The sequence below is a fragment of the Cucurbita pepo genome, chromosome 17, assembly GCF_057944985.1.
Source record: "Cucurbita pepo subsp. pepo isolate OVF chromosome 17, ASM5794498v1, whole genome shotgun sequence".
Classification (NCBI taxonomy): Eukaryota; Viridiplantae; Streptophyta; class Magnoliopsida; order Cucurbitales; family Cucurbitaceae; genus Cucurbita; species Cucurbita pepo.
In genome coordinates, this window is record NC_141814.1 from 446,911 (window position 1) to 463,984 (window position 17,074).

Below are 17,074 nucleotides of genomic sequence, written 5' to 3' on the forward strand. Positions count from 1 at the left end.
ACCTTTGTTTCTTTCGATGTTTTTCGACGAATCTGTAAGGAACGCTCAAGTTTAAGAACCCTACACACATAAATGGTTAAAATACGAATTTTTTTCACTTTCGCTTCCGGGCCATATTGCACTAAAATTCCATAGGTGTTAACATAAGAACTTTTTTCCCCTTTGAGACAGGGTCATTAACTCGATCTGAAAAATTGTTTTCTCATTTTAGTATCATACCATATCCACTAAACATTGTCCTAAGCTTAAAATATGGAAGAAAAAAAACATTTACTCGTGTCGACAAGACTTCACTACCTCAACCCTTATGAAAAGACCCTCGTGGAGGCACCCGAAAAACTATCTGAAAAACCTTTGTTTCTTTCGATTTTTTTCGACGAATCTATAAGTAACGCTCAAGTTTAAGAACCCTACACATATAAATTGTTAAAATACGAATTTTTTCCACTTTCGCTTCCGGGCAGTCAAATTCCATAGGTGTTAACATAGGAACTTTTTTCCCCTTTCAGACAGGGTCGTTAACTCGATCTGAAAAGTTGTTTTCTCGTTTTAGTATCATACCATATCCACTAACAATTGTCCTAAGCTTAAATTATGTTAGAAAAAAAACATTTACTCGTGTCGACAAGACTTCACAACCTCAACCCTTATGAAAAGACACTCATGATGGCCCAAGAATCATTATATGAAAAACCTTTGTTTCTTTCGATCTTTTTCGACGAATCTGTAAGGAACGCTCAAGTTTAAGAATCTTACACATATAAGTGGTTAAAATACGAATTCTTTTAACTTTTGCTTCCGTGCCATTTTGCAGTCAAATTCCATAGGTGTTAATTCGAACTTTTTTCCCCTTTGAGACAGGGTCGTTAACTCGATCTGAAAAGTTGTTTTCTCGTTTTAGTATCATACCATATCCACTCAAGATTGTCCTAAGCTTAAAATATGGAAGAAAAAAAACATTTACTCGTGTCGACAAGACTTCACAACCTCAACCCTTATGAAAAGTCCCTTATCGATGCACCCGAATCACTATCTGAAACACTTTTGTTTCTTTCGATCTTTTTCGAAGAATCTGTAAGGAACGCTCATGTTTAAGACTCTTACACATATAAATGGTTACAATACGAATTTTTTTCACTTTCGCTTCCGGGCTATTTTGCAGTCAAATTCCATACGTGTTAACAAAGGAACTTTTTTCCCCTTTGAGACAGGGTCGTTAACTCGATCTGAAAAGTTGTTTTCTAGTTTTAGTATCATATCATATCCACTAAATATTGTCCTAAGCTTAAAATATGTAAGAAACAAAACATTTACTTGTGTTGACAAGATTTCACAACCTCAAACCTTATGACAAGACCCTCATGGAGGCACCCTAATCACTATCTTAAAAACCTTTGTTTCTTTCGATGTTTTTCGACGAATCTGTAAGGAACGCTCAAGTTTAAGAACCTTACACATATAAATGGTTAAAATACGAATTTTTTTCACTTTCGCTTCCGGGCCATTTTGCAGTCAAATTCCATAGGTGTTAACATAGGAACTTTTTTCCCCTTTGAGACAGGGTCGTTAACTCGATCTGAAAAGTTGTTTTCTCGTTTTAGTATCATACCATATCCACTAAAGATTGTCCTAAGCTTAAAATATGTTAGAAAAAAAATATCTACTCTTGTCGACAAGACTTCACAACCTCAACCCTTATGAAAAGACCCTCGTGGAGGAACCCGAATCACTATCTGAAAAACCTTTGTTTCTTTCGATGTTTTTCGTTGAATCTGTAAGGAACGCTCAAGTTTAAGAATCTTACACATATAAATGGTGAAAATACGAATTTTTTTCACTTTCGCTTCCGGGACAGTTTGCAGTCAAATTCCATAGGTGTTAACAAAGGAATTTTTTCCCCCTTTGAGACAGGGTCGTTAAGTTGATCTGAAAAGTTGTTTTCTCGTTTTAGTATCATACCATATCCACTAAACATTGTCCTAAGCTTAAAATATGGAAGAAAAAAAATATTTACTCGTGTCGATAACACTTCACAACCTCAACCCTTATGAAAAGACCCTCATGGAGGCAACCGAATCACTATCTGAAAAACCTTTGTTTCTTTCGATCTTTTTCGACGAATCTGTAAGGAACGCTCAAGTTTATGAATCTTTCACATATATTTGGTTAAAATCCAAATTTTTTTCACTTTCGCTTCCGGGTCATTTTGCAGTCAAATTCCATAGGTGTAAACATAGGAACTTTTTTCCCCTTTGAGATAGGGTAGTTAACTCGATCTGAAAAGTTGTTTTCCCGTTTTAGTATCATACCATATCCACTAAGGATTCTTCTAAGCTTAAAATATGGAAGAAAAAAAATATTTACTCGTGTCGATAAGACTTCACTACCTCAACCCTTATGAAAAGACCCTCGTGGAGGCACCCGAGTCACTATGTGAAAAACTTTTGTTTCTTTCGATCTTTTTCGACGAATCTGTAAGGAACGCTCAAGTTTATGAATCTTACACATATAAATGGTTAAAATACGAATTTTTTTCCCTTTCGCTTCCGGGCCATTTTGCACTCAAATTCCATAGGTGTTAACATAGGAACTTTTTTCCCCTTTGAGACAGGGTCGTTAACTCGATCTGAAAAGTTGTTTTCTCGTTTTAGTATCATACCATATCTACTAACGATTGTCCTAAGCTTAAAATATGGAAGAAAAAAAACATTTACTCGTGTCGACAAGACTTCACAACCTCAACCCTTATGAAAAGACCCTCGTGGAGGCACCCGAATCACTATCTGAAAAACCTTTGTTTCTTTCGATGTTTTTCGATGAATCTTTTAGGAACGCTCAAGTTTAAGAACCCTACACATATAAATGGTTAAAATACGAATTTTTTTCACTTTCGCTTCCGGGCCATTTTGCAGTCAAATTCCATAGGTGTTAACATAGGAACTTTTTTCCCCTTTGAGACAGGGTCGTTAACTCGATCTGAAAAGTTGTTTTCTCGTTTTAGTATCATACCATATCTACTAAGGATTGTCCTAAGCTTTAAATATGGAAGAAAAAAATATTTACTCGTGTCGATATGTCTTAACAACCTCAACCCTTATGAAAAGTCCCTCATGGAGGAACCCGAATCACTATCTGAAAAACCTTTGTTTCTTTCGATGTTTTTCGTTGAATCTGTAAGGAACGCTCAAGTTTAAGAATCTTACACATATAAATGGTGAAAATACGAATTTTTTTCACTTTCGCTTCCGGGACAGTTTGCAGTCAAATTCCATAGGTGTTAACAAAGGAATTTTTTCCCCCTTTGAGACAGGGTCGTTAAGTCGATCTGAAAAGTTGTTTTCTCGTTTTAGTATCATACCATATCCACTAAACATTGTCCTAAGCTTAAAATATGGAAGAAAAAAAACATTTACTCGTGTCGATAACACTTCACAACCTCAACCCTTATGAAAAGACCCTCATGGAGGCACCCGAATCACTATCTGAAAATCCTTTGTTTCTTTCGATCTTTTTCGACGAATCTGTAAGGAACGCTCAAGTTTATGAATCTTTCACATATATTTGTTTAAAATCCAAATTTTTTTCACTTTCGCTTCCGGGTCATTTTGCAGTCAAATTCCATAGGTGTAAACATAGGAACTTTTTTCCCCTTTGAGATAGGGTAGTTAACTCAATCTGAAAAGTTGTTTTCCCGTTTTAGTATCATACCATGTCCACTAAGGATTCTTCCAAGCTTAAAATATGGAAGAAAAAAAATATTTACTCGTGTCGATAAGACTTCACGACCTCAACCCTTATGAAAAGACCCTCGTGGAGGCACCCGAGTCACTATGTGAAAAACTTTTGTTTCTTTCGATCTTTTTCGACGAATCTATAAGGAACGCTCAAGTTTATGAATCTTACACATATAATTGGTTAAAATACGAATTTTTTTTACTTTCGCTTCCACGCCATTTTGCAGTCAAATTCAGTAGGTGTTAACATAGGAACTTTTCCCCCTTTGAGAGAGGGTCGTTAACTCGATCTGAAAAGTTGTTTTCTCGTTTTAGTATCATACCATATCCACTAAGGATTCTCCTAAGCTTAAAATATGGAAGAAAAAAAATATTTACTCGTGTCGATAAGACTTCAAACCTCCCTTATGAAAAGACCCTCATGGAGGCACCCGAATCACTATCTTAAAAACCTTTGTTTCTTTCGATCTTTTTCGACGAATCTGTAAGGAACGCTCAAGTTTATGAATCTTACACTTATATTTGGTTAAAATCCAAATTTTTTTCACTTTCGCTTCTGGGTCATTTTGCAGTCAAATTCCATAGGTGTAAACATAGGAACTTTTTTCCCCTTTGAGATAGGGTCGTTAACTCAATCTGAAACCCTAAACCCTAAAACCCTAAAACCCTAAACCCCTTAAAACCCTAAACCCCAAACCCCAAACCCTAAACCCCAAACCCCAAACCCCAAACCCCAAACCCCAAACCCCAAACCCCAAACCCCTAAACCCCAAACCCTAAACCGCTAAACCTAAACCCTAAACCGATATCTCAGACATTTCAGACATTTCACAGATCTCAAACATCTCAAACATATCAAACATCAAAGACATGAAAGACGTTTCAAACCTATCAGACCTCTCAAACATCTCAGACATCAAAGACATCTCAGATCTCTCAAACATCTCAGACAACTCAGACATCTCAGACCTCTCAGGCATCTCAGTCATCTAAGACATCTCAGACATCTCAGACATCTTAGACATCAAAGACATCTCAAATCTCTCAGACTTTCAGACCTATCAAACATATTAGACATCAAAGATATCTCGTACATCTCATACCTCTCAGACATCTCAGACGTCAAATACATCTCATACCTTTCAGACATCAAAGACGTCAAAGACATCTCAGACCCCTCAGATATCTTAGACATCAAAGACATCTCAGACATCTCAGACATCTCAGACCTCTCAGACATCTCAAACATCTCAAACATCTCAGACATCTCAGACCTCTCAGTCATCTCAAACCTTTAAGACCTCTTAGACATCTCAGACCTCTTAGACATCAAAGACGTCTCAGACCTCTCAGACTTCTCAGACATCTCAGACATCAAAGACATCTCAAACATCTTAGACATCTCAGACATCAAAGACCTCAAAGACGTCTTAGACCTCTTAGACCTCTCAGACATCTTAGACATTTTAGATATCAAAGACATTAAAGACATCTCAGATATCTCAGACATCTCAGACATCTTAGACCCCTTAGATATCTTAGAGATCTCAGAACTCTCATTAATCAAAGAGAACTCAGACCTCTCAGACATCTCAGACATCTCAGACATCAAAGACGTCAAAGACATCTCAGACCTCCAAGACATATCAGACCTCTCAGACCTCTCAGACATCTCAGACATCTTAGACATCTCAAATATCAAAGGCATCTCAGACATCTTAAATATCAAAGGCATCTCAGACCTCTCAAACCTCTAAGACATCTCAGACCTCTCTGAACCCCTCAACCCCAAACTCGAAATCCCAAAACCCCCAAACCCTAAAACCTTAACCTCAATCCCGAACCCAAAACCCCAAATCCTTAACCTTGACCCCCAAACCCTAAACTCCGAACTCCTGATACCTGAAACCCTAAGCCCTAAAATCCTAAAACCGTAAACCCAAATCCCTAAACTCTAAACCTTAATCCCTAGACCTAACTCTCTCATAAGGGCAAAAATTGACCAACAATGAAAGGAGCGGAGAGACATCCCAATTTTACATATGAGTTTCACTTATTCTCTCTTATTCACAGAGAATACATTGATGAAGATAGCAATATCAGACTTTGTAGGCTATTCCTAAATGGTTATAACTTGGATAACGTGGAGTTATGCACACCATTGATTATTTTTTGAGGATGAAAACATAGAAAGAAAATAAAGAATTTAAGGGAAGTTCAAAGATCAAATCAGAGTCTAGGTGACTTCCACAAGGCCAATAACTAAGATCAAAGCATCACGACACCTACATATACCACCATGGATTGACTCGTCTCTAAATTTTATGAATACATATTTTTAATTCTCTAAATGAAATCAACTCGATTGCTATACCAATTCTAATTTAAATCTTAGATATAAGGCGTTATAATAGTTTCGACATTAATTTAAAAATAATGACATAATGATTGGCCAAAATTGTCATTCAACGCCTTTAAAAGATAAAATGAATGAGCTGGATGGTATCATAAAATATAAAATAGGATGTTGTAGAACCGTTTGAATTGATAAATAGTTTCGGCTAAATTGAAGCAGAAAATTGGGGCGTGTGTTTATGATAAAACAAGCTCAATAATTGGGGTGGCATAATGAGAAAAGTAGCAGGGTGCATGATGGTTGCCCAAGAAACAAGGAGGGTAAAACAGTAATATGACATTATAATTATATTATAGGGTCCTTCTCGAGCACACAACTTGAGGGACAAGGGTTGGTTTTTGTTGAATAATTTAATTTAAGAAGTAGAGAAGTTGGAAGAACGATGATATGAAAGCAAGGGAGTCTCAAACTCGGAACACTTACCTCCTGGGCATTATGTATTAATAAAGCATATAATTAATGAATATATAATGATGGATGGCGTTGCTTAGTTTGCAGGCATTGGATTGGGGCAGGAATGAGAATGTGGGAGGCCTCACCCTGGTCCCTGCTGTGCGTTCTTACAGGGCTGTACGCGCTTGCGTTGGTTGCAAGAATACGAAGAAAACGAAAGGCGAGGGCATACAGGTTTCCTCCAGGGAGGAGAAGCTGGCCTCTAATAGGCGATAGCTTGCAGTGGTACACTGCGGTGGCAAGCTCTCATCCGCCCAAGTATGTTGAAGAACAGGCCAAAAGGTACGGGAAGATCTTCTCGTGCCGTGTGTTCGGGAAATGGGCAGTGGTGTCGGTGGATCCCGTGTTTAACCGATACGTTATGCAAAACGAAGGCAAGTTGTTCAAATCCAGCTACCCCAAATCTTTCAGAGATTTGGTAGGGACCAACGGTGTGATCACAGCACAAGGGGAACAACAAAGGAAACTCCATGCAATGGCCTCCAATATGATGCGCCTACATGACCTCAAATTTCAGTTCCTGCCAGATATTCAGATCATAATCATTCAAACCTTGGCCAGTTTCCATAACGGCCAACTCATATGTCTCCAAGACGTTTGCAGGAAGGCGAGTAAATTCTTTTTTTTTTTTTTTTTTTTTTGCCATTTTCTCCAATTACAATGGGTTTATTTATTTATTTATTTATTTATTTTTGTGTGCCACAGATAGCCATTAATCTAATGGTAAGTCAGGTACTAGGAGTGTCGAGTGAATCAGAAGTGGATGAAATTAGTGGGTTATTTTACGACTTCGTGGATGGCTGTTTGTCTGTTCCTATCAACTTTCCTGGCTTTGCCTATTACAGGGCGATGAAGGTAATATTTGATTTTATTATTTGCCTGTTACTCATTAACGCAGCTGTGATGTGTGATGTGTGATGTGTGATGTGTGATGTGTGATGCGTGATGCGTGCATGTGTGATGCGTGTGGTATAGGCGAGGGAGCAAATGATAGGCAAAATAAAGAAGAAAATAGCGTGGCATAAGGCGAGGATGGCAGAGGGAAGGAGCGGGGAGGGAATGTTGGGAGGAGTATTGGAGGAGCAGAAGTTGTCGGATGAGGCAGTTGCTGATTTCATTATCAATCTTCTTTTTGCTGGGAATGAAACCACATCTAAAACAATGCTTTTTGCAGTCTATTTCCTAACCCACTCACCCACAGCAATGAAGCAACTTGTGGTACCTTTCCCTATTTATATGCTAAATCTATGCTCCTTCCACTATTATTATTATTATTATTATTAAATTTATAAATTATAGGATGAGCAACAGAGTTTAACAAACAACAATGGGGATCATACAATCACATGGCAGGATTACAAATCCATGCCCTTTACTCAATGTGTAAGTCCCTCTTACGAATCACCATTCTCCACAATATCCGTGATATTAAAAGTCTCAACACAGGTTATTGACGAGACACTTCGACTCGGAGGAATTGCAATATGGTTGATGAGGGAGGCAAAAGAAGAGATCGAGTATTCAGGTTTTTTTATTTTTTTTTATATATATATATATATATTTTTTTATGATAATAATATAGTTCCATAACGAAAAATGAACTTTTGGTTTGCATCATTGATAGATTACGTTATTCCGAAAGGATGTTTCGTTGTTCCGTTTCTTTCTGCTGTACATTTGGACGAGACTATATATCGAGAAGCTTCAACTTTCAACCCTTGGAGATGGATGGAGCTTAAGAATCAGGTTAGTCTATTCAGGATTGTTGGGAGGAATACATCTCCATTGGGATAAGGCATTTTGGGGAAGTCTAAAGCAAAACCACAAGAGCTTATACTTAAAATGGACAATATCATACTATTGTGGAGACTCGTAATTCTAACATTTTAAAATGAGTTAAAGATGTCTTTATTTTTCAAAGCGTTAAAGGCTAAGAATGATTAAAATTGTGGTTCATTATTAGGAAATGAGAAACTGGAGGAGTAGCCCATTCTTTGCTCCATTCGGGGGAGGTGCTAGATTATGTCCTGGAGCAGAATTGGCCCGCCTCCAAATTGCTCTATTTCTCCACCACTTTGTTACCAAGTATAGGTGAGTTGTTAATGATATTTAATACTGAATTATAGTTTATCTATAGGTAAATACCTACATATATTTGTATTTCGTACTCTTTCTATTTATTACCCTTATTATAAATAGCAAATATTCTCGAATTAATTTACTTTTAAATTTTGTTCTCAGGTGGACCCAAATTAAAGGAGATAGGATGTCTTTTTTTCCCTCTGCTCGCCTAGTCAACGGCTTCCAAATTCGCTTGAACACATCCCAACACTGACATCTGACTTTCAAATGAATGAAGCACCCATCAATGTTTCTTCCTTCGTCTTCTACTTTACTTATTTCTTGCCTAAATGAATGTAGTTGAATAGGTGCACATTTGTAGTGTAATGTTCAAGATTATGACGATGATTATAATTTTAAGTACTATTAGATAGTTATTAACTAATCTGTAATAGTGGATTGTCTCAATTGACAGAGTGTGTATATAAGTTGGAGTTATGACGAGGTCGCGTGTCACGTATCGCACGTAATTCATTGAAAGAATGTTAAAATTGAAAGAATTTGACATTTTTTGTAAGTTTAAAATAGATGGCAACCATTTTTGTAAGATTAAGTATCCATTTTTATTTTTATTTTTATTTTTATTTTTATTTTTATTATATAAGTTAGAAGGAAAAAATAAAAAATAAATAAAGAAGGGTTCTTGTGATGAGCGGGTCCCTTGGAGCTCGACAACCATTTATCGCAATAAAATTATATTTTCACTTCTGTTGAATCTCCATTTTGTGAAGGCGAGTTCTTCCACTTCCAGCTTCATTTTCATTGTGAATTGCTCTCTGCGTTTTTCGCCATTCTTTCCCTTTCACTGTACCGAACTCCCACTAGGGTTCCTTCGGGTTTTTCCCTCTCCAAATGTTCTTTTACTTGGATTCCATGCTACGCGTAGTTCTATAGTTGCAATTCACTTCCCGCGAAATGGCCTCCGCCTTGCAGATGACTCCTCAGTTAGAGCAGATCCATGGTGAAATTCGTGACACTTTTCGAGCACTTTCGTATGTTTTTTTCACCTTTACTGTTTTTATTTTGTTGTTATCGCTTCTTTGTGCTTCTGCTTTCCGTTTTTCTATTTATAGCTCATTTTTCTCTTTGTTAAACTCATAACCAATTCCTCGTAGATTGTCCTATTCAACTCATTGTTTTGGGTTTGGAGGCTTTCGAAGTCTTTGGTTGGGTGATACTATTTATGCGCCTTGTGTCCCTTCCTCGATCTTTTTCCACCTCGTACTTCTCTGCGTTCTTGATCTTATTACTACTCACTCCAGAATTCTGGGAACTTAACATCAGTAAGCCTCCTTTGGGGATTAGACAACTTAGGGCTCATTTGAAAATGTTTTTATTTTTAATATTATGATAATTTACTGAACGTACTTCTTTTTTTGTTAATTTAATAAGAAAAATGTATCTGTTTTATTTTTGAGATTTGAATGATTTCTAAACCTCTTTATAAAAACTGAAAATTTAAACCCAGAAATGTAGGTGAACTTAAATTTTTAACAACTCAAAACTTTAAGCAAAATCGTTATGAAATGGAATCTTAAGTAGATTAAATACTGTGAATCCTTGGGGATAGGTTTATGTGCTAAATTTACCTATTAAACTGGAATTCACTAGCACTAGAGAACCTTGTAGCGTACAAGTCTTAACATATCCCTACTTAAGCAGTGAACTTGGTCCTAAATTTGGAGGTTTTGTACCGGTAATGTTGCAATATCACTTGAAGTTGATACCATTTATTCAATATCTGCATTATGATGTTTATTCTATACATCAGCATTATGATATCTTCTTTGATTTCTACTTACTATCAGAAATGGGTTCCAAAAACTGGATAAGATCAAGGATTCGAATAGGCAAAGTAAGCAATTGGAAGAGCTCACAGGAAAGATGAGGGAATGTAAAAGGTATGGAAAAGCCAGCACATAGCTCTTTGAACATGTGGGAGCTTCTCTTGTTGCTTTATGAAAAAACTACAGTTTGTGTCATGCATCCTCAGTCTCTTCATTAAATACTGGAACAGTAAATTCATTTAGATGTTGGCCAAACTAAACACATAAATTGAGAAAAACTGATGTTCAATCAACATGCTTCCTATTTTGTTAATGTTCTTTGTGAATCTTTATTACAGCTCATTACAAAATGGAGCTATTCTTGCAGATTAATAAAAGATTTTGACCGTGAAATCAAGGATGAAGAGACCAAAAGTTCACCGGAAGTGCATAAGCAGCTCAATGATGAGAAGCAATCAATGGTTAGTTCATTGTTATTTTATCTTTCAAACTTAGGACATGAATGCATCTAGTGAAGGAAGTACTTGTATAAATTTTGATGGTTAGCAGATTAAGCGAATTAGTTTGCATTGGTTTTGATTGAGGTTGCAAAACTTAGGACATGAGGTTGCCAAATCATAAGCTAGCAGATTTGCTGTTCTGCTGTGGTGAGACGTAAGGCAAGATAATTTGGTGGATTGCTGTCTGCATTTTTTTAGGAAATTAGGGAACGTTGGTGTAGGATTATTAGAGAAGCTTTGACAGATGCCTCTATCCGTCTCAAATGCCATTTTTTTTCCATGAGTACTGTTTACCACATTGCTTGCAGTTCAATTTTATAATTGAATAATTCAAATAATTTATCATTCAAAATAGTTATTTGTATGGAGGCATCACACATTGTCTATTATTTTCTTGTCAACAACCTTGGTCAAAATTTTAGAAAACATTTTAAGTTTTTACTTTCATGCTGGATTGAGTGCTGACTTTGAACTTGAAGCAGAAAAGTAGTTTTTTTATATTTGTATTTTTTTAATTTAGAATGTGAGATAACTCTGAGTATCATCATTTCTAACTGCTCTAGGTTTCCTTATGTTCAATTTCAAGAGCATTGAGAGGATTGAAAATTGTTGGGATATATATATATGGACAGAATAGTATACGTTTTTTTTTTTTTTTTTTTTTTTTTTTTTTTTTTTTTTTTTTTTTTAAAAAAGAAACTGGGAAATATATGCATTGGCTTATAGATTTAAGATGCCTTGTCATTATCTCATAATTGCCTTGAACGAAGATGTTGGAAAACTATTTGATTGTTGAGAATTTTGTGGTCATGTTGCTTGTTGACGAAAGTGTACTTTTAAAATGCGTCTTTTCTCATGGGACTTCCGAACCAGCTTTTCCTTGGAATTGATCATTTTTTCTATGCCAGTGAGTTACATGTATCACTTATTGATACTGTAAGATGGAACTTTTCCAGCCATCTTTATTATTGCTCTAAATATTTCTTTGGAGATTAGTGTTTACAGTGGTTTTGAATTTAATTGATCTTGTGCTTATTACATTATTTTCATTTTCAGATCAAAGAGCTGAATTCATTTGTTGCATTGAGGAAAACGTAAGTTCTCCCATTTTCTTATCGGAATGTGGCACTACCTAAGTATATAATTTAGGAGCAAATGATGATTTATTGGGGGGGGGAGTAATTCTTGCCTGAGAATGGAAGTAATGGGTAAGAAACAAATTTTCCCTCTTGGGAAAATATTTCTGTTTCAATTTCTAGGATGTGGGTGCAGAATATATCCACTACCTTGATTCCAACTCTTCCTAATTTTGTACATATTGGATAGTCACTGGAAGTTTGGTTTTCCAATTGAAAAATGGTAGTACCTTTTGATTCATATATTAGTGAATGCTTCAATATATATATATCTTTTCTTTACAAATTAAGCATGAGAAATCAATTTTTTTAATCTCTTATTTATGTTCTAGTATCTTGTTTTTCTATGGGAATGATGTGTCATAAATTATTGATTCTATTTTGATAGCGGAAGTAGCTGTCAGATGACAAAATAAAAGCAAATGAAGAGGGGTGGGTGTCAGATCCTAGTTGCTTGTTATACTTGCCTTTGTAATTTATTTCGCCTTGTAATTTACTTATTGGAGGTGTTCTTGTTTTTCTCCAATAGGGGAGTGCCGAATCATAACATTGGTCAAACCTGTTCACTGTATTAATGACAAGTGTTGCCTATTAGAAAAAGAATAAAGGTATAACAACCGAGTCAGTTAGATTTTGATCTCATGCTAATGGTGTGAAGTCACTTCTTTTATTATTATTTTTTTTCACAATGAAACATATGGTTTCTCATATTTAAAAAATATTGCCCAGCCACTGGAATCATTAGTTCCCTTTTTTCAAATGACTGAACGTAGTTCACATAATTCAGCATATTCAATGGTTTGCTCTCAGTATATTGGAATCAAATTGGTGTAAGTTTCTAATGTTTTATTGCTCAATGAATTACAGGTACATGAATAGTCTTGGTAATAAAAGGGTTGAGTTATTTGATGAGGGAGGTGTAAGTGAATCTACAGCTGATGATAATGTTCGGATGGCCTCATGTAAGCTATATTTTCCGTATCTGTAGGCATTCATAGAAAAATTCCCTGGTTGCCTATAGGGGAGGGACTGCTGATATCTACTCCAAAGGGAAGAAATTCCTCTAGGACTTTCCTGTTAAAGAAACAACTGTTGAATTAAGCTTATAATTTAAGAATGTTTTTAAAGCAAGGTTCTCATCATTTTTTAAAATATTTTTTTTATGCGAGGCTAACGCTCATGTGGTGATGAATGAGGTTATGAAAATCTGCCTCACCCGGCAGCAAGCTTCTTATTTTATGTGCTTGGAATTCTACACAGTATCTATTTTTCTCATTCGATTGGCATGCCTTTGTGCTGTAGCAATGACAAATCAAGAGCTTATAGACGCTGGGAAGAAGACAATGGATGAGACGGATCAGGCTATTGAACGCACTCAAAAGGTGAAGAACTACCTGAAACGTGTGATTTTATCATTTGTATCCCCTTTGTTCTAATGCTTAGCTTTGACCCGTAGGTGGTTGAACAAACTATTGAAGTGGGAACTCAAACTGCTGTTACATTAAAAGGCCAAGTATGTTCAACGTTGAAATTATACGTTATGGTTAAAAGTATATTCTGAGTCTAGCCTGATTAGTAGAATTTCCTGGGTATTCTTTTAACTTTTCCTCATTAAATTTCCAGACTGAACAAATGGGCCGCATAGTAAATGAGCTTGACACAATTAATTTTTCGATTAAGAAAGCATCCCAGCTTGTGAAAGAAATTGGGAGACAGGTAATTTTGGTTTTGTGTCTGGGACACCCCTCCCCCCCCCACAAATAAAAAGAAAGAAAAACGTGATTTTGGTTTTCTTAGTGGGACTAACCCCTCGCTTCCCCCTTTGGAAAGGTTGCTACGGATAAGTGCATCATGCTGTTTCTATTCCTCATTGTCTGTGGAGTAATAGCCATTATCGTAGTGAAGGTAAATTCTGCAGTTTATTTTGTTATACCTTGAAAGAACAGTTCCAGATGATGGATAATATTTGGTGTGTTTTGTAATAACAAGTTTGATATGTGTAACTTTTCAGATTGTGAACCCCAACAACAAAGACATCAGGGATATTCCTGGACTGGCACCTCCAGCTCCTGCAAGGAGGCTTTTGTATCTGAGGACGCCTGAACATTTGGAGTAAATTCTTATTCTAGGAAGATGTATGCCTTCTTTGTTTGTGTTATATCTATTTCGAGTGAATTATTGCTTAAAGAAGGCATCGAGACATGACACTGTGAGAATTCATCTGCTCTACTTGTATGCAATTCAATCTATTCTTGGCTGAGATGTGCATATAGCTTGGTTGTGATTTTGGTTTCATTTCAAGACACTGGTCCTGTAAATGTTTTACTTTATGAGGTGATTCATGTCTTGCGGAATTAATTACACCGCCCACTGCTTCTTATTTTGTTCTATTTTAAATGTCATTAAAATTATGGCTTCAATAAATCATTTTTCAAACGTCAATAATATAATTGGGGAGGGAGGATATGGACTTGTTTAGTGAGGTCCTCTCATCAATCAATGGGACACTTGTGTAAATTTGTAAGTTTCTCGGATTAGTATAGGTTGTAACTTGTAAATGTAACGCGAGCTTTAACTTAGATAGAAGACAAGCGAAAAGGGAATTTAGAGTGGAAGCGGAAGCGTTTGGGGCATGTGAGGAAACAGTAGTTTCTCTTTTTCTCTATTGGAGTGACATTTCAGTTTACCAAACGAGAGAGATGAAGGTTAAGCAAGCGGTCATTGTTATTGTTTGGACACAAACCAAACCAAATGCAAACAAACCAAATGTGGAGATGGATCCTCATTATTTCACTATGCCATGGCCAATGCCAAAGCCACGAGTTACCAGTTCAATTTTATGGTATATTCTTACAAAAGTTTAAAATAATAATAATAATAATAATGAAAAAGAAAAAGAAAACCGTTGGGCAATTGGTCTGGTGAATTAATCTATATTTAGAATCCCACTAAATTCATCCACATCACTTCTGGCAGCCGTGGGGAGCTCCATCATCCTTGTTGAATAATGGCAGCCATGGCTTCTTTCTCCTTCTCCTTCTCCTTCTCCTCCTCGCTCCTTCCTTCTTCTGTTTCTATCGATCATGGCTTCGTTTCCTTTTCCCCCATCGTTCCTTCTCCACACTCCAATACTCTCATTGTTCGCTGTGCTTTTGCAGCCCCCGCCAGAAAATCCCCTCCTCCTTCTCCTTCTTCCTCACCTTTTAAGAAGACGCACTGGAAGCAAGGTGAATTTCCAGGCATTACACAGACATCCGCCCCCAAGAAGACTCCTCTCAAAAATGTCAAAAAGAAATTAGACCGCGAGAACCACGCCAAGGCTTGGGCCAATACCGTCACTGAAGCCTTGTCGGACCATATCGCCAACAAACGTTGGCTTCCAGCTCTTGAGGTCGCTTCCCCCTTCTTTAATTTCAACTCTACATACTTGGGGATTTCAGGGAGATTAGTTACATGTTCTGCAAAGTTGAATTGAAAACATGAGCGTTCGTCTTCATGTGCCCTAATTTCAAGGAATGAAGTGTAAATAATTTGATGAGTCTGCATAAACTTCTTGTGCTATTGTTTTCACCTCTAACAATTGTGTTGCTTTAACTCAACCGTTTAGGTGTTTGAAATGCTCCGCGAACAGCCGTTTTATGAACCAAAAGAAGGAACTTACATGAAGCTGATTGTTCTACTTGGAAAATCAGGCCAACCACATCGTGCCCGTCAGATTTTTGACATAATGGTTGAAGAAAGATGTGAAGCTACCTCTGAACTTTACACTGCTTTGATTGCTGCTTATTGTAGGAACAATCTCATTGATGATGCGTTCTCCACTCTGAATCTGATGAAGACCCTCCCTGGCTGCCAGCCTGACGTCTACACTTATAGCACCTTGATCAAGGCATGTGTAGATGATTCTCGCTTTGAATTAGTCGAATCCGTGTACGAGGAAATGGCAGAACGACTGATATCTCCAAATACAGTGACCCAGAACATAGTCTTAAGTGGGTATGGCAAGATAGGGAAGTATGAACAGATGGAGAAAGTTCTTTTAGGAATGCTTGAAAGCACAACTTGCAGACCGGATGTGTGGACAATGAATATAATTCTTGGTGTGTTTGGTAATGAGGGGCAGATTGAAATGATGGAAAGATGGTATGAAAAATTTCGCAATTTTGGTATTGAGCCAGAAACTCGTACATTTAATATTTTGATTGGTGCTTATGGGAAGAAAAGGATGTATGATAAAATGTGTTCTGTGATGGAATATATGCGCAAACTGCAGTTTCCTTGGACGACCTCGACATACAACAACGTGATTGAAGCTTTTGCAGACGTGGGAGATGCAACGAGCATGGAGTACACATTTGAGCAGATGCGTGCTGAGGGCATGCGAGCAGACACCAAGACATTCTGTTGCCTTATAAATGGATATGCCAATGCAGGTCTCTTCCATAAGGTAATTAGCTCAGTTAAGTTGGCAGGAAAATACGAGATTCCAGAGAATACCTCATTTTATAATGCAGTTATATATGCGTGTGCTAAGGCTGAAGATCTAATGGAAATGGATAGAGTATTTAAGCGAATGAAAAATAAACACCGTCAGCCAGATACCAAAACATATTCTATTATGATAGAAGCATATGGGAAGCAAGGCATGAATGACAGGGTCCATTACTTGGAAATAGAAAAGAAGCAGGTCATCGATGATGCTCTTGATAACGAGTCAGTAGGTGATCGATGATGCCTTGTGGCTTTTGCCCTTAGAAATTTAAACAATACAACGGTTGTTCTGATGAATTTCTTCCAATTAATTAGTTTCTGAACGGAAATATAACCGTTTACTTCAAGTCCAGATCTTGCTACTATTTCGTTTACATGTAAAGCACTAGGGATGAGATTGATATCATGTTAGTTATGGTTTACAGCAGAGCTCAGG

The 17,074-nt window shown here is 36.8% G+C and overlaps 3 protein-coding genes across 5 annotated transcripts; all 3 read left to right on the top strand.

Annotated features, from left to right (window-relative positions):
- The first annotated feature begins 6,488 nt into the window (after positions 1-6,488).
- LOC111778701 (Cytochrome P450 superfamily protein) lies at positions 6,489-9,165 on the top strand. Its single transcript, XM_023658674.2, has 8 exons — positions 6,489-7,210; positions 7,309-7,458; positions 7,579-7,821; positions 7,903-7,986; positions 8,050-8,128; positions 8,228-8,349; positions 8,567-8,694; positions 8,845-9,165. The coding sequence occupies exons 1-8, from the start codon at positions 6,668-6,670 to the stop codon at positions 8,936-8,938; spliced, it is 1,443 nt and encodes a 480-aa protein (XP_023514442.2). The 5' UTR covers positions 6,489-6,667; the 3' UTR covers positions 8,939-9,165.
- A 252-nt stretch (positions 9,166-9,417) lies between these two features.
- LOC111778153 (putative plant SNARE 13) lies at positions 9,418-14,407 on the top strand. Of its 2 annotated transcripts, none has more exons than XM_023657824.2 (10): positions 9,418-9,716; positions 10,533-10,625; positions 10,879-10,972; positions 12,068-12,105; positions 13,015-13,109; positions 13,450-13,529; positions 13,604-13,660; positions 13,771-13,863; positions 13,978-14,052; positions 14,159-14,407. In XM_023657824.2, exons 1-10 carry the CDS (start codon positions 9,640-9,642, stop codon positions 14,261-14,263), a joined length of 807 nt encoding a protein of 268 aa, XP_023513592.2. In that variant the 5' UTR covers positions 9,418-9,639; the 3' UTR covers positions 14,264-14,407. The 2 variants fall into 2 exon arrangements, with proteins under 2 accessions (XP_023513592.2, XP_023513593.2); XM_023657825.2 differs by lacking the exon at positions 9,418-9,716 and adding an exon at positions 9,859-10,007.
- Positions 14,408-15,067: 660 nt separating this feature from the next.
- LOC111779044 (pentatricopeptide repeat-containing protein At3g06430, chloroplastic) lies at positions 15,068-16,985 on the top strand. Of its 2 annotated transcripts, XM_087118962.1 has the most exons (3): positions 15,068-15,538; positions 15,755-16,290; positions 16,421-16,662. In XM_087118962.1, the coding sequence occupies exons 1-3, from the start codon at positions 15,155-15,157 to the stop codon at positions 16,452-16,454; spliced, it is 954 nt and encodes a 317-aa protein (XP_086975088.1). In that variant the 5' UTR covers positions 15,068-15,154; the 3' UTR covers positions 16,455-16,662. The 2 variants fall into 2 exon arrangements, with proteins under 2 accessions (XP_086975088.1, XP_023514865.2); XM_023659097.2 differs by having other exon boundaries at positions 15,076-15,538; positions 15,755-16,985.
- Positions 16,986-17,074: the final 89 nt, after the last annotated feature.

Excerpts from the sequence above, each read along its gene's own strand:
- LOC111778701 (XM_023658674.2), top strand. The coding sequence starts at position 6,668 with ATGAGAATGTGGGAGGCCTCACCCTGGTCCCTGCTGTGCGTTCTTACA. Across the intron at positions 7,822-7,902 it reads CAGCAATGAAGCAACTTGTG|GATGAGCAACAGAGTTTAAC; the intron begins GTACCTTTCCCT and ends TATAAATTATAG. Across the intron at positions 7,987-8,049 it reads CCATGCCCTTTACTCAATGT|GTTATTGACGAGACACTTCG; the intron begins GTAAGTCCCTCT and ends GTCTCAACACAG.
- LOC111778153 (XM_023657824.2), top strand. The coding sequence starts at position 9,640 with ATGGCCTCCGCCTTGCAGATGACTCCTCAGTTAGAGCAGATCCATGGT. Across the intron at positions 12,106-13,014 it reads TTTGTTGCATTGAGGAAAAC|GTACATGAATAGTCTTGGTA; the intron begins GTAAGTTCTCCC and ends AATGAATTACAG. Across the intron at positions 13,530-13,603 it reads CTATTGAACGCACTCAAAAG|GTGGTTGAACAAACTATTGA; the intron begins GTGAAGAACTAC and ends TTTGACCCGTAG.
- LOC111779044 (XM_023659097.2), top strand. The coding sequence starts at position 15,155 with ATGGCAGCCATGGCTTCTTTCTCCTTCTCCTTCTCCTTCTCCTCCTCG. Across the intron at positions 15,539-15,754 it reads GTTGGCTTCCAGCTCTTGAG|GTGTTTGAAATGCTCCGCGA; the intron begins GTCGCTTCCCCC and ends TCAACCGTTTAG.